The 23,796-nt window shown below is 40.2% G+C and overlaps 1 protein-coding gene across 1 annotated transcript in view; it reads right to left on the bottom strand.

Moving 5' to 3' along the window:
- Positions 1-16,349, bottom strand: part of HS6ST3 (heparan sulfate 6-O-sulfotransferase 3) — a 293,361-nt gene extending 277,012 nt beyond the window's left edge. The window contains exon 1 of the mRNA XM_064646029.1: positions 15,510-16,349. Coding sequence (XP_064502099.1) covers positions 15,510-16,042 — 533 coding nt within the window. The 5' untranslated portion in view covers positions 16,043-16,349. The remainder of the gene's footprint in view (positions 1-15,509) is intronic.
- Between the last annotated feature and the right edge of the window lie 7,447 nt (positions 16,350-23,796).

Genomic DNA, 23,796 nt, shown 5'->3' with positions numbered 1-23,796 from the left:
TTCATCCATTTAACTACTCATACATCTTTCTTGACCACTCCATAAACTTCATCTCGAGTATGTTCAAATAAACTCCATCTCAAGTGTGTTCATGAAATGAACTTCAGATATACTGACCACTTCCATTTCTTCGAAGTCCTTAACTCCCATGTCAAAATCAGAATTCCTGATTTGAAGTTTTCCATATTTCCACCTATGCTGTTATCCTTAACTATTTTTCTCCTAACCCACGTATTTCTGACTATCAACGTCTCCAACTAAATTTACCACCTTTTTCCACATCTAACCCACTACTCCAAATCACAAGGAATACATAAACAAGAAAGTAAACAAATCAACCAGTAATCAAAATCATCTCCTTTTTATGAATGCGTGTGATTTTTTGAAAGGAACCACTGTGTGAACTGTTGACGTGTCATCCTATGGTTCAATTTTTTAAGAGTGAATTTCACTTGGGTTTTGGACTATCAAGTCTAACATCCTGGTTTCAGTATACTACAAACACCTAATTAAAGCCTCATCACCAGCAATACAAGAAAAAACAAAAACCCAACCAACAATAACAAGAAAAGAGTTAAAGTTACAGCAGTAGGGCTAACAACACAGCTCAGAGAGAAAACAACCACTATTTACAACCAGTCTAAGCACCACACTGCAAAGCCCCACTGAGACCCTTGGCTTACCACCATTGCTGCATGAGCAGCAGATAAAGCTAGTTAGTTTACAGTATGAACTTCTGCACAATTTTCAGTCACATCTTTGCAACACGATCACATAAGCATCAACAGTAATTGAGAGCACTATATTGTTGGAAAAGGTCATTATTCTGTTCTGAATAAAACAGAAGAAAAAGGCCAAGCTCGCTCTAATAGTTTTTCAATAACAAGATAATGCTCCTGAATTTCACATTCAAGAGATTCTTCCCACAGCAGAATTTCAGATCTAGAAGACTGCAACTGAAGCGATGCAGAAAAAAGGCATATCATAAGATCTAAGAATAAATTTTTAGCTCTTCATTTGGAATCCTTTCCTAAAATTATGACCAGGAAAAGGTTTGAGATTGGAAAAAAACACACAAAGATAAATATAGTTGTTGCTTTTATCTGAAACAGACTATGATTACCTAACTTCCTTTGCAGACATGTTTTTTGACTCCTTCCCAGATCCTAAACATAATTCAGGCATGATTTTCTATTGCAAAAGCCACATGGACCTCCACTGTGCTGTAGTAGGCAAGTATCCACTAATTCTATTTCCTCTAATAGTTTCTCCTAGTTTTCCCACTGCAGATGTTAAGCTTATTGCTAAGTAGTATGGGGTTTTAAAAATTACTTTCAAATCGTCCAAGTTTTAAGCAGGAGGTCACATCCACATTTAGTAGTTTGGTGGTTGAATTCCTGAGCTCTTTTCAATACCATCTAGTTCTGGCAACTGGCAGCTATAAATACCATCTAGTTTATGCCATTCCCCCCCTCTTTTTTTTTTAAATTTGTTCCATAATTGCTTCTACCAACACTTCAATTTCAAGAGAGATCCTTTAATATATCCTCCATAATGAAAAGTTTCAGTTCAGAACTTCTTCAGAGCTTAAAAATGAACACAGATATGAGAGGTAAAACAACAGCTTCTTTTTTGATAGAGCTTTATTTCCAGGGGATAGAAGGAGAGATCACCTATTAGCCCTATGCACTCTCTAACAGGCTTCTTGTTCACAGCACATTTCAAAAAGATTAATTTTACACTCCTGCAAATTGGTCCTCAGACTTCTTTCTTAGCTGTACTGCATTCTTCCCTTATCCTGCCAGAATTTATGAACCTTTGTATTTTGCTCTTGCAGACAAAACTTGAACTTTTAAAAAAATAGTGAAAACTACTCTGTGTAACCATCTCTTACCCTGCTGTTTAGCTATGCCACACCAGTTCCTTTTTGGACTTACTATCTTCAATAAGGGCCTGCATTTTCTCCAAGACTGCCTTACGGCATTTTCAAGTAGTTTCCATGCATCTTGCAAGGATTTTAATTTTATAAATTGTCTTCAATACACATTATAATTTTAAATTGTTTTCTCTAACAAAAAAAAAAACAAACCTCAAAGCAGGTGATTTTCAGAGACAGAGGCAGACAATCCTTTAAGAGATGTAAATGTATTTTACAGAACAACAGTAACACTTTGAACCAGATTCTGCACACAACAGCCAGAACCACATACAAAACTGCTTCTCCCTCTTCAGGTTTGCGGACTGACTGCTCCATGAAATACTCACTAACCGTGTCTAGCAATTTGGTCCCCACATCAATCACTGCTGCAGCCACTGCCACTACCATGCAGGCAGCAGGCTGACCAGGGAGTAATACAACTAGGAGGCTAGAAGAGAATGAAAGGCCCCAAAGAGAACGAAGGGGAAGAGAACAACCACATAATAAAGTCAGCTTGTGCGCATTTAGACACCACATTGCTCATGGGGCTCTAGGTCTTAGAATTATGTGTTTATCATTTTTCATGAGCTGCCATTTCTCTTAATTTCTAACCCACAATTACAGAGAAAAAAAATTAGAATTCAGATACTAAATGTGAATTCAAGAAGTAGAAAGCAAACAAATCTCTATTAAAAGATAACACGAAAGCAAAGCTAACTTCTTTAAACTAGCTCTCAAAAAATTAAAAGAAATTAAAATTTGACTAGTGAAATTGAACAAGCCACTGCAGAGCCAAACACCTGCTAAAAATTGGCTTGACAGAGCTATGTGCATTCCTGTGTCTTGATGAAACAGATGTTCTATTTGGTTTTCCTTGCTTATTGCTTCTATGATGAGATCACTTTTTCTTCTGTGTACCCCAGGGGTATCTCCCTCTCTACTTGTACACAAGTTCTCCTCTTTACTTCATGTATTTCTAGTCCCATCAAACCATCACTTTTCCTCCTCAGGTTCCAGAAGCGCTAACCACCTTCTCCTTTGCCTCTGTGGCAGGAGGACAAAGCCAGGACCTATCTACCTTCCTCCACCTGCTGGGAAGGACTCGAGTTCTCCTTGCCTCAGGATGAAACTGGGGGCCCACACTGCAGAGCTGGGATTCAGTACTGCTGTCCAACAGCTAATGGTAAAACAGGAAATTTTTCTGTCAACACTAATCTCAAATACTTTCTTCTCCAAGACATTATAAAAGTAAAAGATTGAGGCATATGTTATTGAGACAACTTGCAATCATTTAATACTTTATCCTGGGAGAAACTGAACACAAATCCAAGGGAAGCAATTATAAAAGCCCTCTGAGCAGCAGCTTAAGGGAACAGACAGAAACACATAGTTACACAGAAATGCATCTTTTCTGTCCCCTGTCTTTTCAGGTAGGGGGAAAAGAGCAATTATTTTTCCTTATTGGTTTCTGTGTACCACTAGGAACAGAAGGAACAATAAAACAAAGAATTTAGGATAGATGAAACAGGTCAATTCTGCTAGCTCTTGCAAAGCCAAACAGTTAAAAGCCCCTTCAAACTTCAGCAGGGCAGACAAGCTCAAGAGCTGAATGATTCAAGCCTGCAGCTGCCAAACATGCCAAGCAGAGATGAGCACCACTCTAACCAGCTCATTCTGTATGCAAAGCAAGCAGATACACTGCAAAGGCCATGTGAGTCACACTAGAAAAACATGTAAAACAAAGGCAAAAGAGCTGGCAAGATAGCAAGGACAGCAATGTGGGAGAGTGGGTAATATCAGGCTGACAAGAAGGTAAATCAAAAGTGTAGGATGCAACCTGAATAATACAAGAAACAGGAGGCATCTTTACAGAAAAAAAAATGTGATTGTGAAAAAGAAACTTTCTTTTTTCATGTGTACTTTTAAGCTCTTCTGTTATCCATATATATGGCACAAATTGAAAATCCTCTAGTTATATAGTACCAAGCTGACTTCCTGAAATGATACACAACTTGCAATTTTGTTTAAAACATCAATGCAACTACAATGACCTTCTTGCTATGAATACTTCCCAGTTCATTTCATTTTTTGTATTTTGTTTGGGTTTATTTAATATTTCCATAGAAACTACCTGATAATAGACTAGAATACAAGTAGCAGAGCATGAAACAAGAACTTTTAAAATTCTATCATCCCCACTGCTCTCCTAATCAAAGCCATAGTTCTGTGTGGCCACACTTAAGCTACCCAGTCAATCCTTTAGTCAGATACAGTCCATCAGTTTTACTATTGCTCTGTAGCAAGGCCCAGCAGACATTTAGAAACCTGGTACTGACCCATATCACAATGGTATTCTTTATCCTATTGTCAGATATCTGGCAATTTAATAAAAATGAAAAGAGATATGCCCTGATAAAAAATAACCTGCACAAGTCAGAGGCAGTGCCGCAAAACTCAACATAGATTTCCATGGTTGTTGGCCTGTCAGCTTTGGACAAGAGATGCAGGAGACTTTGCTGTAGAAGGTAATGTGTTAGAGAGGGCCTGGGCCATTTAGGAAGAATAATTTCAGTTACTCCTTTCATTTAGGCAGCTAAATTCTCTATTTGGAGGAAACCATTTCAATGGGCATTTTCAGGCTTTAAAAGCTTGACGAAAAGGCATGACCGCTTTACCACAGTTGAGCTGAAGCTTGTGACAAAAGTTTAAAATGAGGACTTTAAACCTTCACAAGACCAAAATGTTTAGTAGTAAAGAAAAAATATATACACACACAAACTAATTATTTGAGATCTCATCTTCTGAATTTTTCCTGCTTGGCATTTTAAAGCATTTACAGTCCACTTACAAGAAATGTAAAGGAATAAGCACCAGTTCTTTGCCTGTATATTTGCTGCTTTTTTTCTGGATTCTGTCTTTGCCTACAGAAGATTTTATACAGAAGCTTTGAGACTTGCACAATAGAACCTTAGATATATTGAAAGTTCAATCCAGTAACTCAACTTTCAAATAGAAAAAAGAACAGCAAAGCAGTTACACTGTTTCATTACAAACTCTGGGAAGTTATCTCATGTTAGCACACAACAAAGTTTTACACTATAATTTAACTGTGAACAGTTTAACGTCTATCTACAGTGCTAATGTTATTAAAGAGCTCTGAAGAGCACTGCCTGCAATATGAATTTGGAAATTATAAAAATGCTAGCTTTCTGGATAAAAATAATTTGAATAGAAATGGTTGACTCAACACATGCTGAAATAAAAAAAAAATTAAAAAGACAAATATGATTGCCTCTTATTTATTGAATTGCTTTTTGAGTTCTATTTTATCTACCAAACTCAGTTTAATAAGACCCTTCCTGGCACCAGAGAAGCATACCATCCCAGTTTTATAAGATATGTACAAAGGAACATATTTGTAACACACGCTTGAGGCCAACTTTACATTGGATGTCGTGGATGCATCATAGCACATTAAAAAGGTTATTGCTGGTAATAAGTTGTTTCTTTTGACAAATCAATGTAATGTTCACAGTGAAAGAAAATCAGTGCATATATTCTTTATTTAATAATCATAGCTTCTGATCCTACTCAAGGAATTCTTAAATTGAGGAACAGGGAGCAGTTAAAATATCTACATCAGCACCTTCTGATTCTGCAGCATCTTCTCCACTGTAATCTTTCTTCCCATTTTCCATAAATAAAAAGCAAACCACACACTTACCTTCAAGAAGGATTCAAGGAGCTACAGGCTGATGAGTCTCATCTTCATTCCCAGAAAGGTGATTGAGCAAATTTCCCTGGAGCAGTGGATGTTGTTCGCATTGACATCAGTAAGGGCTTTGCCATACTTATTTGAGGCACACTGGTGAGACACGGAATAGGTGTTGGCATGCTATACAAAATCCAGCTGGTGGCTGATTACTTGCAGTGTCACTCTGGCAGTGATGCCAGTGCTGTTTAAATGTCTGTATTAATTACCTGAATGGTGGGCCAGAGTCTGGTCTCAGCAGGTTCAGGGGCAACCCCACACTGGAGAAAGAGATAACACTCCAGAGAACAGTGCTTCTATTTTGAGCAACTTCAAGAGGCAAGAGAACTGCATTGATGGGAAACTCAGGAAGAACAACCATGGTAAGTGGTTTACTGTGAGAGTGGTGGGACAGAAAAGCTGTGGATCACCCATCCCTGGAAGTGTTCGAGGCCAGGTTGGGTGAGGCTTTGAGCAACCTGGTCTAGTGAAAGGTGTCCCTGCCCATGGCAGAGGGGTTGGATCTAGATGATCTTTAATGTATCTTGCAACTCAAACCATTGTATGATTCCATGATTCCAAGTAAAAGAAAAAACTTGCACCTGAGGTAAAGTAAGAACACACAAGACAGACTGGGCATGGAGTGGCTAGGACACAGCTCTGCAGAAAAAGATCTGGGGTTCCTGGTGGACACTGTATTGAATAACTGACAACAATAACCCTTTGGAAGTGAAGCAGGCTAATCAAGTATCAGGCCATGCTGGCAGGAGCTACTAACCGGGTTGGGGGAAATGATTTCCTCTTACTCCCCCATTCATCACCAGGAAGCATGAGGCCCGACTTTCATCAACATCAAGTTAATTCAGAGAACTGGGAAGTATACTCTCAAGTCAATTACGAATATGGTTTGTTCCATCCTTTGGAAACTGAAGTTGAATCTGCTCATTGCTTTCCCCATCCCAAAATTATTCTTCATATGGCATTCAAAGTTCTCCCACTACTATGCCAGTATGTTTGGCATCTCTATCAGTTTGTAGACACTCAGAGCCACAGTTCAACCTGCATGACCCTGTCACTTTCACGACTGGCACAGAACTGTATTAATGCAACACTTCTGTCTGAAATCCCCTTTATATAAACCATTTTCTAACAGATTACTAATTTTTAAAGAAAAAAATGAGGGTTAAGACATTAAGTTTAAACCATTAACTAAAAGGCAATCCTCCTCCCTCCTTTTTCTTAGATGACTTTAAGCTGTGGGCCAAACTCCAGATCTTTGCAGAAGTACACATGAGGCCACTTAACAGTAAACTTCACAACTGCACCAAAGTCCTTAAAGACTGAAGATAATAGGTCCTATCCTTACAAGAATACATTTTATATTTTCTTAGTCAATACATATTAAGATCTTGAGCACTGATCATGTAACAGACCACAAATACTTCAAGAGTTATTGATTTTCCTCCTCTAGAATTTGCCGTGAAAGAAGATTCATGCCATCTTGAATCAAATCCCAAAACAGTTCTGTTGCTAATTTTTTTCCTCCTAAAATACTAGTTGTTTCAAGGCTGAATCATTGTATCATAATGACAGTCCAAATTACACCCTTAATTCATACAATCAGCCTCCTACACAGTGTTTGAAAAACTATATTCAGCAGTAACACAACTTTGAAGGGACTTTAAGTTACCTTTTAGGCAACTGGGAACATTAAGACATCCAATGTAGCATTAGAAGTTTGGGTTATAAATACTTGCAGAGAACAGGGAGCAAACTGAATGTAATATCAAACACATTAAAGAATACAGGCTTTCCCTTGCTTTCATCAGGTCTCATTCTGCACTAACAGCAGCAGAGTCCTTACATTATATATAAGCTCAATTTACTTTCATGGCTGCACCAAACTCTGGGAGGAAATACTTTACTCTCGCTGACTTAGAAAGTAACACATGAAAACTGTCAACACACCTGAAGGGAGAAATCACTCATTTCAACCAGATCTCTACGCTTTCCATTCAGCTTCTCTGTGATCACTAGAGCTGAGCTGGCAGAGATTTATTCCTTCTCCACAAAGAATTCTAAAAAAATAACCCATGAGTAAGCTTACAATTTTATCCCTATTTTTGCCATTGGCTGGGTCTACAGATTTCATCTCTATCAGTGTAATGGCATTACATAGCATGTTTTTCCACTCGCACAGTAATTTTTCCCATTCCACCTTGTAAGAGACGGTTTCATCTCTTACTCTTGTTGTTTTCACACTGACCAGTTTGGTGAACAAAATGGCAGACTCTGTCTTTAACTCCTGGCAGGGCTGTCTTCATTGTCTTGAGAAGACATTTTTAGACTACTTGCCAGCCCCCCTGGAGAGTCTACAGCAGAGAAAAGTTACATTTTCCCGTCTCAGCAGAGCCAGCCTGCCCAGATACCAACGGTCGAACCAATCGGCAGCGTGGAAGAGTCAGCCTGGAGGCAAGCCAGCCAATGGGCATCGACCGTGGGGTATTTAAGACTGTGCCCAGCGTCGCCAGTAGAGAGTTTTTTTGTTGGTAGTCTTTTGTCTTGGGGGGTCCAAGACAGCCGGAGTTCAGTTCTGTTTGGGCCCAGGACACATGGTGTTCAAGATCCAGTCCAACAGGTTCCAGTGTTCCAGTCTGCTCCGGTCTTGGCCCCACTCCTCGCTCCATCGCGCCTGACTCCATCTCGCCTGCCTCCGTTCCACCTCTTCCACTTGCCTTCAGCTTGGTCGGGTTCAACTCAGGGTCCAGTGTTGGCTGCTGACCTCTACGGCTGCTTTTGTCCATCTCGACTGCCTGCCGCCATCCCGCCTACCCATCCACCCTGCTCACCACTTGCCTCCATTCGATGGTCGTCCTGCTGACTGCCTGAGGTTGTATGCACCCGATTTCTTCCCTCACCGGTGGTGGCAATCCTTTTGTAATTTAATTTTGTAGCTTTTCCCTTTCCTTATTTCTCCCCCTTCTTCTTCCCCCTTCGTTTTTATCATTTACTTATTGATAAAAATAAAGTTCATTTTCTGTTTGAGACTTTAACATTTGGATTTAGTGCCTTAATCTCGTCTTCGTAGCATCCATTTAAAGAATCTTGTTGCAGCCACTAACCGGACTGTAACACACCTCAAATCGATATATACCCTAATGCTATGTAAGAATTTAAGCAATATCCTACTCAAGAGGATTGGAAATGATTCTAAATTAGGCAGCTAGTTAACATAAATTAAAAAGCATCTTAATAACATGAGAAAGTTATGACAGCTGCTATGTCTTATAGCACTGTACAGTCTTAGGGGATACTCCTGACACTTCCACTCTTTTTTCTCCCCCAGGATTTCTCTGTCTGGCTCCTGCATAAAGAAGAGAATAGCTCCTCCATTTTACAGAAAATCTTATTAGACAGTCTATTTTCCAGAATGAAATACCAGAAGCAGCCAAATTTTCTAAATTCTCCTCCAAATAACTAGAAGAACTGCTGCTCAGGTAATCATTTTCATAACATGCACCTCTCTGACTCAAAACTTACTCAGTTTCACAGTTACTTGTAAATTACAATGATGAGCGAATAAGAACAATCCATTTCTGATTGAAACAATGCTGACCACTGTTTTAACATTACTAGCAATTAACAGCAAACATGAGTTCTAGTCATTTTTGTAGGTAACCTGGTGAGATTTACTGCAATAGCTTCAAAAGTCTGAAGACAAGATTTATCTTTGGGTGAAAAGTTTTCCAGAGCTGTGACAATTCTGATGCTGAAAAGTTCTGTGCATAGCAATCATTTTGTCTGCTACTCTGGGCAAGAGAAACCTCACAGGTGACACAGTGCAAACAGTAGTTAAGGAGAGTAGCTAGTTGTTGCCACAAGTTCTAGAGAAGTTGTCTTTCAATGCATAGAAGAAAAGACTAGCAGACAATGTTACTGTCTCAACTTGGATGAAATCAGTCTAATTTCCCTCTAAAATACAGTAATTGACTTCAAATAGGAACATGAAAAATTAAATGCTTTTCAAAAATAATTATGACTTTGGAAAACATCTCCAATTAGTAACATAAGCCAGAAAAACACAGCCTAGAAAAAAAAAATCATGTGGCAGGGGCAGAACTCCCTGGAAAGCAATTCTGAGAGATATATTAAACAAAAAGTTTATTACAAAGAGATTTCATTCTATTCAATGTATGCATCAACAGTGTGGATGCTGAATACAAAACGCATTTATTAAATATGCCAATTGATGAAAAGCTAGGAAGGATAAAAAAATTAAATCGATTTTGCAAATTAAAGGCATTGACAGAAGACGAATGAAATACATTGGGCAATGGAAATATACGTAGTAGTCTTTAAAGAAAATTAATAATGTCTAAATCCCAAGCTGACAGTCAATGTCAGGCAGTTGCAAAATGGCAAACATCAGTGAAGTGTACAGGCACAAACACAACTTTAAGAATAAGCAAAATAACCTTTTTTGGTCCACTTGGTACTGTACTCCCAACGGAGCATCACTTTTCAAGAAAACAACTGACACAAACTCAAAGAGGAGGAACACAAAGAATGGCCCACGATATAGTGAACTGAATTTGGTTACTATTTAAGCAGGGAAGTTTGAAAAGGGACTTCCTAAGAACCAAAGTATCAATGAGGCTACTGAAGAGAAAAGGAGATCGATTTGTTCCCAGTTTCTCAAAAGACAGAAGATGCAATGGGTTTAAAATTGAAGTTAACAAGACTCACACTGAGCACTTGAGGGAAGCAACACCACTTCCCAATTGTAAGGACAATGAAACCCTTGAGCAGATTACCACTATTCTTTTAAAGCATCCAGCACTGGAGACAGTTAAGGAAGAAAAAATCCCCACAGTCAGTAGCAGGACCACAGGAAATTGTTTAATCCTTGTTGTTCCTTATATTAATAAAAATAAATTCTATAGAGTTTACTGGCTCCAACATTCATTTCATTAGAAGATACTAAGGTAAAGTAGAGAATTTGTGCTTTTTTCGGCTTAAGCATTTATGACATTTTATTCTCTTCTCCCCACTAACTTCAGCCTAATCCTAATTTTCAATTAGCACTCTTACATTTTTGTGATGATCATAGTTATCACAGCTGCAAAGATTAGAGTCCATATTATGCTCTGCTATTGCTAGAGGTTTAAAAATACTCAATAGTCAAATAAAGGACTGCATAAGAAGAAAAAGAAATCCTACTGACAGTTTCTATTCAACTCTCTTCATTCCATAACTCATGGGTTTACTGTTGATTTACACTTCCAAAGAATAATGGAGCACACAGTAAGTTAAACAGACACAAGGAAATGGGGAGTATAATGGAAGCAAATTAATGAAAATCAATAGTTTTGAAGACTAAACTGCATTGACGATAAAGCTTATGGGGTTTACACAATTCGAGTGATTTCACTGTTTCATATCAGAAAATTAGACAACACTTTCAATACAGTGTTCTTTCAAGTGTTTAAAAGATTGCCTTCCTAGTTTAATCAAACTTGTAATAAATAATAATGAATAATTATTAATTATATTGCAGGTACATCAGCAAGGGAGAAAATGTGCCTTGATCAGGACTCCTCTCAATCCCTCATACATAGATCAGAGAGGCAAAGCAAGCCCTACCTCACACACCAAGTTTTACCAGGTAACCTAACAGAGGCAGACAATCATTTTGGACAATGTCTCTGCAATATTAGATGCGGAACTCTTCTCATCTAGTTTTAGACATCAAGTCCCAATTCACAATTTTAGTCTTTCCTTGCTGCCAGTGAATGGAAGAACTGCCCCTCTAGAAGACAATTCAGCAGGTCTCAGACATGTCTTAGACCCTCCAAAGGACTGCCTCCATAATTCTGTTTCTCCCCACTGTCTACAGAGGCAGCCTAATGTCACTCACTCAGAATTGACACTAACTCTTCCCTTGCATCCCAGGTTAGACGTCTTAACAACATTTCTGTTCCCTTTCTTTCCTCAAGCAATGCTGGCTAAGACTCCACAGTCTCAGCTTCTTGGCACCGCTGAAGGAAAGACAAGTTCCGGAGGTTGAGCTGAACACGAGAATCACGAACTTCAGTGACTTCCAGAGAGGGGAGGGCAAAGCAAATACACAACAGACTGTTTTTTAAAAATAGGGGGAAAAAAAAACAAAACCAAAAAGGATTCCATGCCAGTCTCAGTTACTTTCTGCTCTAACAGCCATTCTGTTAAATGGCAAGGAATAGGGAGGGGATGGACTATGCCACTGATGCAATAACTTCCATATGGATGTAACTGCATCTACATGGGAAGAGTCCCACTGCTTTGATAATATTAAATATTTGCAATGTTGATCTAAAAACTACACTAAAAATTAATTTAAAACTGCATCAGCTGCATACCCTTCTCAATATCATCACTATCCAGACAGCAACTTTCATAAAAGTGAAAGCTACCCATTAGTATGAAAAACTAATAGCCTGGCCCTGTAAACACTTAAGTAGGTATTTCAGCAGAACATTTAACATGCTGAAAATGAAAACATATGCAAATTTTTGAAGAAGTAAAGTCTACGGTTGTTGGTTTGGTTTGGTAATTTTTTGAAGTAATGTCATTCAAAAGAATTACTTTGCTTTTAAACAAAAAAGATAGTTCTACAACTTCACAATAGCATTCAATACACTGACAAGAGCCAACTTTTCATATTGAAGTGCCTAAGCTGGGACAAGTCACACCATACCATTAAGTCACATAAAAAGTCGACGCTGGCACATGGGCTTCGAGAAGTTCAAATTTTTGAGGCACAGCAGCAGTTTCTGCCCCATGTTCCTGCTTGGGTCCTGAGACTTCAAAACTCCAACATTAGCAACAGGAAAAACTAAGACAAATTCTCTTCAAAAGCCTAACGAGATTTAAGAAGTAAAACACCTTTAAACACACTGTCCATGAAAGACAAAGACCCAGGGTGAGGAGAGGTTGTGCTTCACATATCTTCCAGAACCTTTAGGACCATTATCCACTCCTTCCTTTCCCTACCAGCTAGCCCCTTCCTCCATGAATTCTAATAATAGCTTTATCATGAAATCTTCTGAAGACCTGTGTTAAAAGATAGGAATTAATCTAACTTATAATATTACTAGCCACCTCAGAAACAAATTTTCAGAATGAGGACACATACACTATAAATTTCCTATTCCCTCTATGTAATAAAAGACAGACCACATATACAGAGATCTGAAAGAACAGAATATACTAACACTTGCTATGTGGAGAAACAAACAAAGTTCTAAAATACACTTAACATCTTCACTGCATCAAATACATGGCACAAAAAAATCAAACACATTGGTACCAAATTCATAAAACGATTTGTCCCACTAGCCACAAATAAAATCCATTTTCAGGTATTTAACCAATCTAGCCTACTCTTCTGACACCATAGCTGGAAGGGAGAGGAGAAAAGCTGAGCTATTCAAGGAAGTGTAATGTCTCAAATACATTCAGAAGCTTTAAAGAATGACTTAAAAATAATCAGTATGCTTTATGTTAGACTCATATGCTAGTTTCTTGCCTATTTTAGGCATACAGTCTCCTCAATTCACCATTCAGACATTTAAAAAAGACTTAGATGCATGCCTCTAATAGTACAGCAAAGTAGTTTGGGCTTGATTCCAACTTCACCAGAAGCAAAGACATTGACAGCAAAGACAATCCATACTTCAGGGCTATTTGATTCCTTTTACAGCTCCTTGAAAAGTTGAATTCAAGCTGCACGATCATAATGAGGAAACAAAGGGGAAATTGTAAAGGCGTCTGCCTAGTACAGGATATATTATAGGAACAAACAAGTATTAGAACAATGAAACAAATTATTATTCAGAGCACTTTCCTCACATAAGTAAAGAGAAATCAAGAAGCGCAATGCTACACTAACCAAATCATTCACTAACTAAACAAACTAAACAAAAAACACTAACCAAAAAAAATTAAGAAAACACTATTCACCTATAGTGGCGAAGCATCACTACGTGTCTTTCTTAAATCAAATTAATTACTAATTATCCCCTGAATAACTAGTACGACCTGCTGTGTAGTTCAACTCTAACTTTTAAATTTACTTAATACAGTCATGTTTTTATTTAATAGTATTGAAACCACTACTCTGATTTTATGCCCGTGTGTAATCTTTGCAATTGAATTCAGCACTAAATTGTTTATCGCCTAATATTTGTCACGAGAAAAAAGAAGTGGACTTTAGTGACAGATTATGTGTTTTCAAGCATTTTTACAAGCATTACTCTTCCTCCCCCCCTCCCTGGTTTACATTACAAGTTTCCTGAATATTCCTTAAACCCGTACAGCTACCAAAAAGTTATTTTGTCCTTAAAGGCATTCACAGCATTTCTCTTCCATCAGCACACAAACACATACACTTCATCTTCAGCTAAATTTGTCTCCCATAAAAATGTATGAATTACCTTAACAGTATTTTGCAAGTACAGTCCAAGTCCACAACCATCCACAATAAATTCAAATTATCCTGACTGAAGTCTTTCCAAATGTGACTAGCTTTGCAGTATGGGAGGGCCTTTGATAGTCACATCAAATAATCTTCAAATTTTTCAACAACAATAATCAACTCTACCGTCTCGATGAATAAGCCCTGTAAAAATGTGTCCATGTATTTCATGGACTGTACATGTATTTAAATTACAAGATACAAAACACAATGTGTGAGCTGTTCTACTGAAGATTTAAAGTTTGTGGACTTGTAAAATCAAGATGGATACTAAAATGAAAGAACATAAGTACCTTCTTACTTTTTAAAAAGGTATTTTTCCTATATTTTCCTAAATATTTTATAGATGTTGAAGTTACAATTATTAAAGTGCAGAGGTTTAAGAGCAAATTCAGCTCATAACTCCTTAATACACATGTTCAAAATCTATCATACAAATAAAGACAGGATCTAATACTAGCCTGAAAAATATGACTGAATTGCAAATAAATCAGAACAAAGACCAAAACTTACTGAATTCCGTAGAACTATCTCTTATATAGAAGAATCACCCATCTGAAGTTTTTCCACGTTTAAAACAGACAAGACCTTTCACAAGACTCAACAAAAACAATATAATATGGAGAGAGGTAGCATGCACACAAAATTCCGTTTTTCAGTGCCTTTATATCATCGAAGGGCACTAACAGTGAGATTTTTGCTAGGACTGCGTTCCCTGCACAGAGCCTGGCACACATGGTCTCCTTACTTTGAGCTTGCCCGTACTGCGAGCGGTCAGTACACCGCGGGAAACAGATAACCAGCCTATCTACCAACAAGAAACACGAGGGAAAGAAGAATTTAAGGGCTTCTGGGTACTTCAAACTACCCTAGTTACATGATTCAGCAGCTGCAAAGATCTATCAGATTCTGCAGAGGCACTCTACTTACTGCAGAAGAGTGTAGCGTTTTGTTTAAAACAACTTTCTAAAGGACAAATAGACAGGAAAAACTTGCAGGAAAACGAGGGGAGTTTTTCTTTCGCTGATCTGTACAACAGGCAGATGCACTCGCGCTACGTGGAGTCCGCACAAATCTGAGGCGAAGCGAAAGCACGACAGGTAACACACAGAGAGGGCAACAACCCAAACCCCAAACTAGAACCTTCGCCAAAACATAAGCCTTCGTCTCCCCACCGTTTGCTTCTGAATGACAAAGGCGGCGGACAATTCTCGCCCGACAGCCGGGAAGCGGGACCCGCTGACAGGGCACCTTCCCAGGGCACCTTCCCAGGGCACTTGGAAAGGCGGGATGCGATTTCGAGCACCTGGAAATCAGACACTGACCTGAGGGTGCGGTTACCGGCGCATCCGCGGCGCTCCATGGCGGCGGGCACGCAGCTGGTGAGCTCGGTCCAGTCGGCGTGCAGCCCGCAGCTCCAGCCGGTGGAGAAGCGGGAGAAGAGCCAGGTGTCCTTGTCGCCGCCCGGGCGGTGGCAGGCGCACTTCTTCTGCCCGGCCCGGCAGTAACAGGGCTGTTCCAGGTGGATGTTGCGCACCAGGTGCCGCCCGAAGGTGGTGCCGCCCGTCTTCTGGATGTGGAGGAAGACGATCACGTCGCGGCCCCGCATGTCGAACCGCACCCGCCGGCACAGCTCTCCCCGTGCGAAAGGGAACTTGGCCGCCAGCCGTGGCAGCGCCGCCGCCTCCTCCTCCTCCTCCCGCTCCGCCGGGCCCCCCCCGCGGCGGGCGGCCGAGGCCGCCGGGCGGCGGGGGCAGGCGGCGCCGGGGCAGGCGGGCGACACGTACTGGTAGACGATGAGCAGGAAGAGCAGCGCCAGCAGCGGCGGCAGCAGCCACCTGTTGGAGCGCTCGTCCATGGCGGGTCGCGGGGACGGCGCGACGTGGGCTCAGGCGCTGCCGAGCGCTGCCGGGGCGGCCGCCCCGCTCGGATCCCGCAGCCGAGGGGCGCCCGGCTCCCTCCCGGACGGCATGGTCCTGCCGGGCGGCCGCGGCTCGCCCCACTCAGCCCAGCGCGGCGCGCCGCATCCCGCCCGAGGCAGCCATCACGCGCCCGCTCCCCGCGGGGGGGGCGAAGGCGCCGAGCGCCGTTCCCCGGGACGCGCTGCCGATTGCAGCGGCGGGAGCAGCAGCTCCCGACACCAATCCCGCTCCGCCGGCAACTCTGCAGCCCAAACACACCGCTCGGCTCCCGGCGGGGCGCGCCCCGCCCCCGCCCGCCGGCCAATCGGGGCACAGCCGGCCGCCCCAACGGCCAATGGGCGGGCGCAGCACGCCGGCCCTGCCGCCAATGAGCGCGGGCGGCGCGTGCGGCGGAGGCGGTGGGAGTCACTCCTCGCGCCCTTCCAGGTGCCGGACGGGACCGGCCGCGCGTGAGTGGGCGGGGGGAGGCGGGGCAGCCAATGAGGCGCCGGGGGCGGAGCGAAAGGCAGCCAATGGGGTGGACCGGCGGCGCCTCCAGGTGAGCGGGGCTCTGTTAAATTCCTTCGCGTCCCGTTGTTTTTCCTCAGCGAAAGGGTATCTGGTACGGTTCGCGGTTTCAAGCCTGTGTTTATAACTCCGAGTGGCTCACACAAGCAGGTCGGACCACCCCGCAGGCTAATTAATTAATTGCAGATTATAACTGATCCGCCTTGCTTCTGGTTCTTGCGGTCTTCAGAGCACGAAGTCGCAAGTGCTGAACTGATTTTGGAGAAAACTTTTATCTCCCCGAGGCGCTAATATTGGCTCCCCAGCAGCTGCTCTGTTAACATTTCACAAGTCCGTTTTTCAGTCCCTTTCACATATTTACAACAATCCACTGCTTGAAACTGTGCTGCTTTCCCTATTGAAAACTAATTTTTTGAATGTCTATTCAAATCTTTAGCTCGCAGGTCCCACTTAGCTGAGTTTTGCCAAAAAACCCCTCACTGTTTTGCCTGCAATGAGTTCTCCATAATTTTAAAAGTCTATTAAAACCACTTCATAACCAAAACCAAGCCTCGTACGGCTCCTCGATTGTAATATATTAATATGCAAAGCATTTTGTGTTAGAACTGATTGCACATCTCGGTTATTTAATTACAGAATGCCTTATTTACTGAGGGATTAATTAGATATCTGACAGTGCTAAAGCAACTTTCTTCCTTCACTCTGAGGACAAATTCACCTCTGGAAGGCTAATAACAGAAGAGCAGCGCCTTCCCCTGGGACCGTTTAATTTCAGAACTTATAAAAATAGACACATGTATTTTAAGCTAAAGATTTTTATATGAAAAGCAAGAATATTTGTACTCTTGGAATGGAGTATTTGCTCTCATTAAAGCTTGCCAAAAGTAATAGAAATTACCATAAAATTGTCTAAAACTTTAGTGTTGCAAGGTGTCCCCAAGAACAACAGCCTACACCACCCAGCCTTCAAACAGACAAATATACCACATGCACACTTCCAGTGCCACACAGCAGTGTTACAGTATTACACCCGTAAAAGTCTGAGAGTGGCATATTTTTGGGTCTTGCCAAAACATGAAAAGAGATTATGCACTTCTATCTTCTGTGAAATTTTGTACAAAGAACGCCATGTATTACCTGGTGAAATTCATCCTTGTACAGCCACACACCACAGTACTGGCAGCCCAATCCCTTCATCCTTTGGAAGAAGAATGCAAAGTCTGGTGTCAAACCAACCTCTTCAGTCTTCTTCCTCTAATAACAAGAGGTGTGCACCCACTGACTCTTACCAAAGTATAAACAAGCAATTTTGCCTTGGAAAATTACCGTGTTCTTTGCCAGCACAAGCAGCAGAGCACCTATCTTTTCTTTAGAGAGACCAGACTCTCTTCTCTGCTTTGACCACCACCATGCTCACTTGTTTTCAGGCTCCCTGAGCCTCCCAAGTGTGGACTTAGTGAGGTTGCCTCAACCTCTCCCTTTTACTAGGTGACAGGAAGCCTGTCCCAGAGGAATTTAAATACTTATACATGTAAGATACAGTAGCATTTTGTTCTCACCTCAGCCTATTCATTACCTAACAAGCAATATGGGTAAATTCATATTTGAAATAAAACACTGCTAAAAGATTGAGGTTGAATTATGTCTCATCATGCTTTTAGTAAATACGGAAATGCTATTATAATTTAAGATTTTCTCAGATTGATGACACTGTACCTTCATCTCCATGAAAAGGAGCTCAAAGCTAAGGTTGCAAAACACAGTAATAATGAATTTCAGTTAAATTTTAAATTCTTTTTTATTTAAACTTACTCAAGACAGTTACTGATTCATGAAGACTGGCAAAAAAAATTAATGGAAATTACGTACAAGAGAAGTAAAAATATTTATAATGAGGTTTAGATGAAAATTTGACTTTTAAAAAGTTCTCCTTTCTCTGAAACTAGCAAAAAGTACTTGCAGTGCCACATGAATCAATGTGTTTATGCAGCTTACAAAGACAGGCTTTTACTTAATGAATTTTAATGTCCTTAATGGCAGTCTGTGGACCATGATTTGTGTAGAGCCACAACCCAGAGAAGATCCAACCACCACCCAGGTCTTCCCAACTGCACATAGGGTGTGCAGTTACACCCCAAGTTATACTGAACGTGGCCCTAGTTTGGATAGCAGCTGGGGGTCTCGAGTGAACCTGGGTCTCATCATACTCATCAGAGGCTAAGTATCCCTACACAGAGAATGTAGTGTCTTCATTGGTAGTAGTTTATATTCTCTTTATAGAGGTCCACATTACTGCATAGGGCCCCGTTGTATTAGCACCAATGAAAAAATGATACAGGTCATTTTAGAAACAGTCACGTTTCTGTCATTTTAATTGGAACACAACTGGATTCAAAATTAACGCCTAAAAATTGCAAACACTGTTCAATACCAACATTTCCCCTTTCAAATATCACTCATCTATAAATCTCCAATGAGACTTTAATTACAAGAAAAATCCAAAGTCAGTTACAAGCTAGTTTTGAGATACTCTTACAAAATGAATGTAGTTCCTGTAGATTTTCTGTGGATTTACCATGATGGTGGTAAGGCACTGGAACAAGTTGCCCAGTTGTGGATGCCCCATTCCTGGAAGTGTTCCAGGCCAGGTTGGATGTGGCTCTGAGCAACCTGGTCTAGTGAAAGATGTCTCTGGCCATGCCCAGGGGGGTTGGAACTAGATGATCTTTAAAGTCCCATCCAACTCAGGCCATTCTATGATTCTATTATTTAAAAATAAAACAATTACACATAAGACTTGAGATCCTTTTATTTCCAAGATAATAATTCTCCAAGATCCTATGCTGTCAGCAGATATCTCAGAGTTCACCAAGCATTCAAATAAAATAATTCTTAAATTACCTATTCTTCATGACAATTTCAGGCAGGATACCTTCACCTGTTAAAATTTACATACCAGCTCTACTGTCATTTCTACCAGAGACATGCTGACAAGTAAAAATGTGCATAGAAAATTAGTTTATAATTCCAACACAATGTGTCCCTTCTTGTCATTTCCTAGGTAACACTCAATATATTTTCCAAGTTGCTAAAAACAAAAATTGGCATACTTACAATTTATTTTAAAGGATAATGCAGTATTTGCTAGTCTGAAGCAATGGGCATGTGAAACAGTATCAGTGTTCAAATTTCAAGGTTTGTACAAAATGCATGAGTCAGCAAATAATATTATGAAGCAAAGGTACAAAAGCATGATTTCATTTAGCAATTACCTGTCTGATAAGGTTAATATCTAATAGATCTGTTAATGTAAAATTAAAGTGACACCTACCTCACACTGGTTTCTTTAAATTATTTATCACCGCTTGACCTGAGCTGTTTCAATGCTTGTAGCCATTTAAGATTTCCAATAAACCAATTTTTCATTGTGCAGTGAGTCCCAGGTGTTTCTCTTATCATGAGGATACAAATTGTTGAATTAATAAATCCACACTAACTGCAATCATCTCTCTGGGATTAATTTGTTTTAATGTTTAGAATATAAACCTCCAGTATTTGTTGTCGGATTAAATTTCAGTATATGCACTTACCAAATCTTCATTTCAATGATACATTGAGGGCCACATTCTTCCTCTTAAAACAGTTTATGCATCACACTGCCACCAGTCTTTCTTCTTGTAAAGTTGCATTTCATCATAAGGCTTGTTACTTTTCACTTCTCTTGCTTGCCATTCTTTTTCTGGATGTAGTAATTTTATTAAACCTATGACCACCTTGAATTTCCTTTAATTATAATGCAGCCACTTTAGACAAAATGTTGTCAGCCAATTTCTTGTCCATGTGCAGGGACTTCTGCAAGTCACTCCTTACACCACATTGCTGCATTTTTTTCTTATGAGAGAAAGGATCAGCTATATTCTGCCTGTGTAAGACAATGACCTTAGACAACTGGAACATCACAAATCACTTTCAACATTCTAGTATTCTTCTTTGTTCATTTGTTTGTTTTTGTTTACAACCATATAACTCCCCATAGAAATAATACAATACCTTTCAATACCTTTCTTTAAGTTACAGTTGTTGGGAAGGTAATTTCCCAAAAATGGAACATATCTGGAAACTTTGAGCTAGATCTTTTAGATCAATGCCAAAATAAGATATTTAAAGGTAGATCTTGTTTCTACCATGTAAACTTGGTCATTTTTGCTCTTGCACCAGGGATCATTCCTGGGCTTGGACATCTAGCAGAATAAAGAATGACAAAATGTTCTAACCATGTTTGTGCATGTGCCAACTAGCATTCTCCCAAACAGCTCCTGGATGTAATTTGGGAGTCACACCATTCCAGAAATCATTTCCAACCAGCACTCAGTGATGACCAAGATTACAGCTTCAGTGTAGGTCAGACCATGTCATGCTATTTGGCCTCAGTACCCAAGGCAGTTCCTGGACATGTTTAGTTTACTAATGTAGACACCACCGCTGAGCATTTGCAGGTTTCAACTTAAGTAAGAAAAATTTATGTTCCCTCTCTTGCCTTTTGTACTGTGGCATAACCAAGCTACATTACAAAACTCAGGTTGAAGTTACAGTGTGTTAGCAAAAAAAATCTCTGCCATGTAGGGCTGCATATGGGCTTAGTGGAGTCCACTGCCTAGAGAATGGGGTGGCACTTGGGGAACCTTGCTGGTATCCAGCTATAATCAGAACTGTAGCAAGGATGATGTGAGGCATGAACAGCACCTGCAAATTAGCCAAACAGCCTCTGGCTGCTGTTGCCATTCAAAAGATGTGTGTGGCTTCACGATATGGCCAGATATAGTTGGTGAGTGTGAAGATACTTTCAGTGAAGTTAGAAATATTCCAGTTAAAAGATGCAATATCAAGTGACTGGCAGCAAATGCTGGTCTTGCACAAAGGGAGAAAGCATGAAGTCCGAAATGCAGGGTGGGGTTTTTTTATAATCCCTAAACATAGGGTGTTTGTGTATGCTCTCTACAACCAGCATCTGCAACAAGAAGGCCAGAGGAAAGCATTTCAAAGGACATAGCAAATTGCTCTCTAATTTCTGCTCTCTGCACGGAAGAACTTAGATATACTTAGACACATTCCTTCCAGCTCTCAGCCTCCTGAATCCTGCAATATTTATGATGCAAAGTCTAGAGTGTAGAGAAGCTTTTGTGGACTTATTACAGATCAAAGCCATGTCACCTGCACCACATCCACATTTATTTTTTCACATCTGGGTACTAGAAGAGATGCTTCAGACTGAAAATCATGTGAAGGATATTGCTACTGCATTTTTCATATGGCATTTTGGTTTTCCTAGTAAAGAACAGTCTAACAGCATGTGATAAACTCTATGTTTGAAGGTAAAGTTGTCAAAGTCAATGCCCAAGTTCCCATATCGCAGCTTCCTCCCAAGAATTGACTCTGATCAGAGAGATCAATGCACAGAGAGATCTGGCTCCTCTGAAACTGATATATGCTTCCTTCTGTCTAGCAAAAACTAACAAATATCCCTATCAGTATTCCCAACCAAGACCCCAAAACTACTCATATAGCAACGTATAGGAATTGCAAGACTGTGTAACACTGCCACCTGGTGATAAGCGTCACAGAAGTATTTTCACACGAAAACATTTTGCTTTCTTTCGGGTGGTCTTAATCTGTAAGTCCCCGTCAAACATAACTTATTTCACTATCACTTTATCTTGAGCACCTCTGCCTGTGTCTAGAAGTCAAATTACTAAGGTTTTCAAAGTTGTGCAGGTCGTATCTTGTCTTTTCCTTCAGGACAGACTTTTAGATGTGCCTTGGACAGAGTCCATCTTGATACAAATCCTCATCACAACTTTATATAAAGTTTAGAAACTTTAGTGTCCCCTGAGAAACAAATATGAATTAATATTAGAAATTATCCACTAGGCTTTCTCCCTCTTTTTTTTTTAATCTTTTCAGTCTTTAGGATGGAATGTAAATATAATAAAAAAAAACCAAAACCACACAAACAAACCAACAAAGAAAAGAAAAAGCCCCAATAGCAACGACAAAAAAAATCTTCCAAGAAGTTGCCCTCTCCAAAATGGAAAAAAAAATTATTTCTGTAGTACACGATCTCAGATTCTTTCATCTGATCTCTATGGGATACAGGTGAAAAATGAAGAAAAAGCATTGCAAATGGCAGATCAGGCTCCACTTCTAGCACCCCTATCTGGCTTTCACAGCTGTCTGCAAGTCTGAACCTTTCTTTTATAACTGACCTCCACCTTCTTACTGAAAATCACAGCAAGTTGAGAACCGTTATCGCTTTCTGGCTTGCCACTATTTCTTACTAGACATTTCCTGGATTCATTTCAGCAAGTCAACCTGGATACTTTGAATTCAAGAACTGCACTTTTTTATGTGCTGCTATGAGAGCTTTTAGAACACTTCAGCCCCCTTCTTTGGGGATTTTTCTTAGCTCTTTCATATTTACCTAACTATAAGCTTCTATAAGCACCTAAAGGCATATAATCAGTGGTCCTTCCCTAACAGACAGCCATACAAAGATTTAATATTGTCTTTTTGTGTATTTATAAGATATAGAAATGGTATTATTTATTCTTTAAATTATTCTATTAAGATCAGTGAAATACTGGTCCTGTCATCAGATAAAAGTCCAGCTGGACTTCTGGAAAATGCTGAGAGGAATTCAAGTTTAATGATGAAGAGACATAAGTTATTTTATAGCTGGGGCAGCAGCAGAATACTCTTATTATCTCAAATCTGGCCAACCTACAAAAGTCACAGCACAGAGAAGTCACCAGTACTGTAGTTATGTATGTAGTATGAGTACATGTTAGGTACTCATACCAAGTCTGAAGTCTTGGTTTGAGACATCCATCTCCAGCACTAATCTATCCTATTATCTTGGATTAAAGGAACTGTAATTACCATAAGAACTGTGAATTTTAACCTATAACAGCAAACTGTGGCAGCAAATGTCAAGATACAAATAGTTCCCCTAACCCTCAGCTGAGGGAAGCATCTGTTGGCCTTGCAGTCTGTCTGCAACAAACCAGTGACTAGGAAAGAAATATGAGAAGGAAGAAAAATTGTTCAACACTGTGACAGGTTTGAGATGAATAAACTGTAAATTCAGAGAGAGAGTTGAGGTGAAGATTGCTTGACTGTTTGTTCA

Source organism: Pseudopipra pipra, chromosome 2 (genome assembly GCF_036250125.1).
Source record: "Pseudopipra pipra isolate bDixPip1 chromosome 2, bDixPip1.hap1, whole genome shotgun sequence".
NCBI lineage: Eukaryota > Metazoa > Chordata > Aves > Passeriformes > Pipridae > Pseudopipra > Pseudopipra pipra.
Note: the sequence above shows the minus strand (reverse complement) of the source record. Positions and strands in the feature narration are given on the sequence as shown.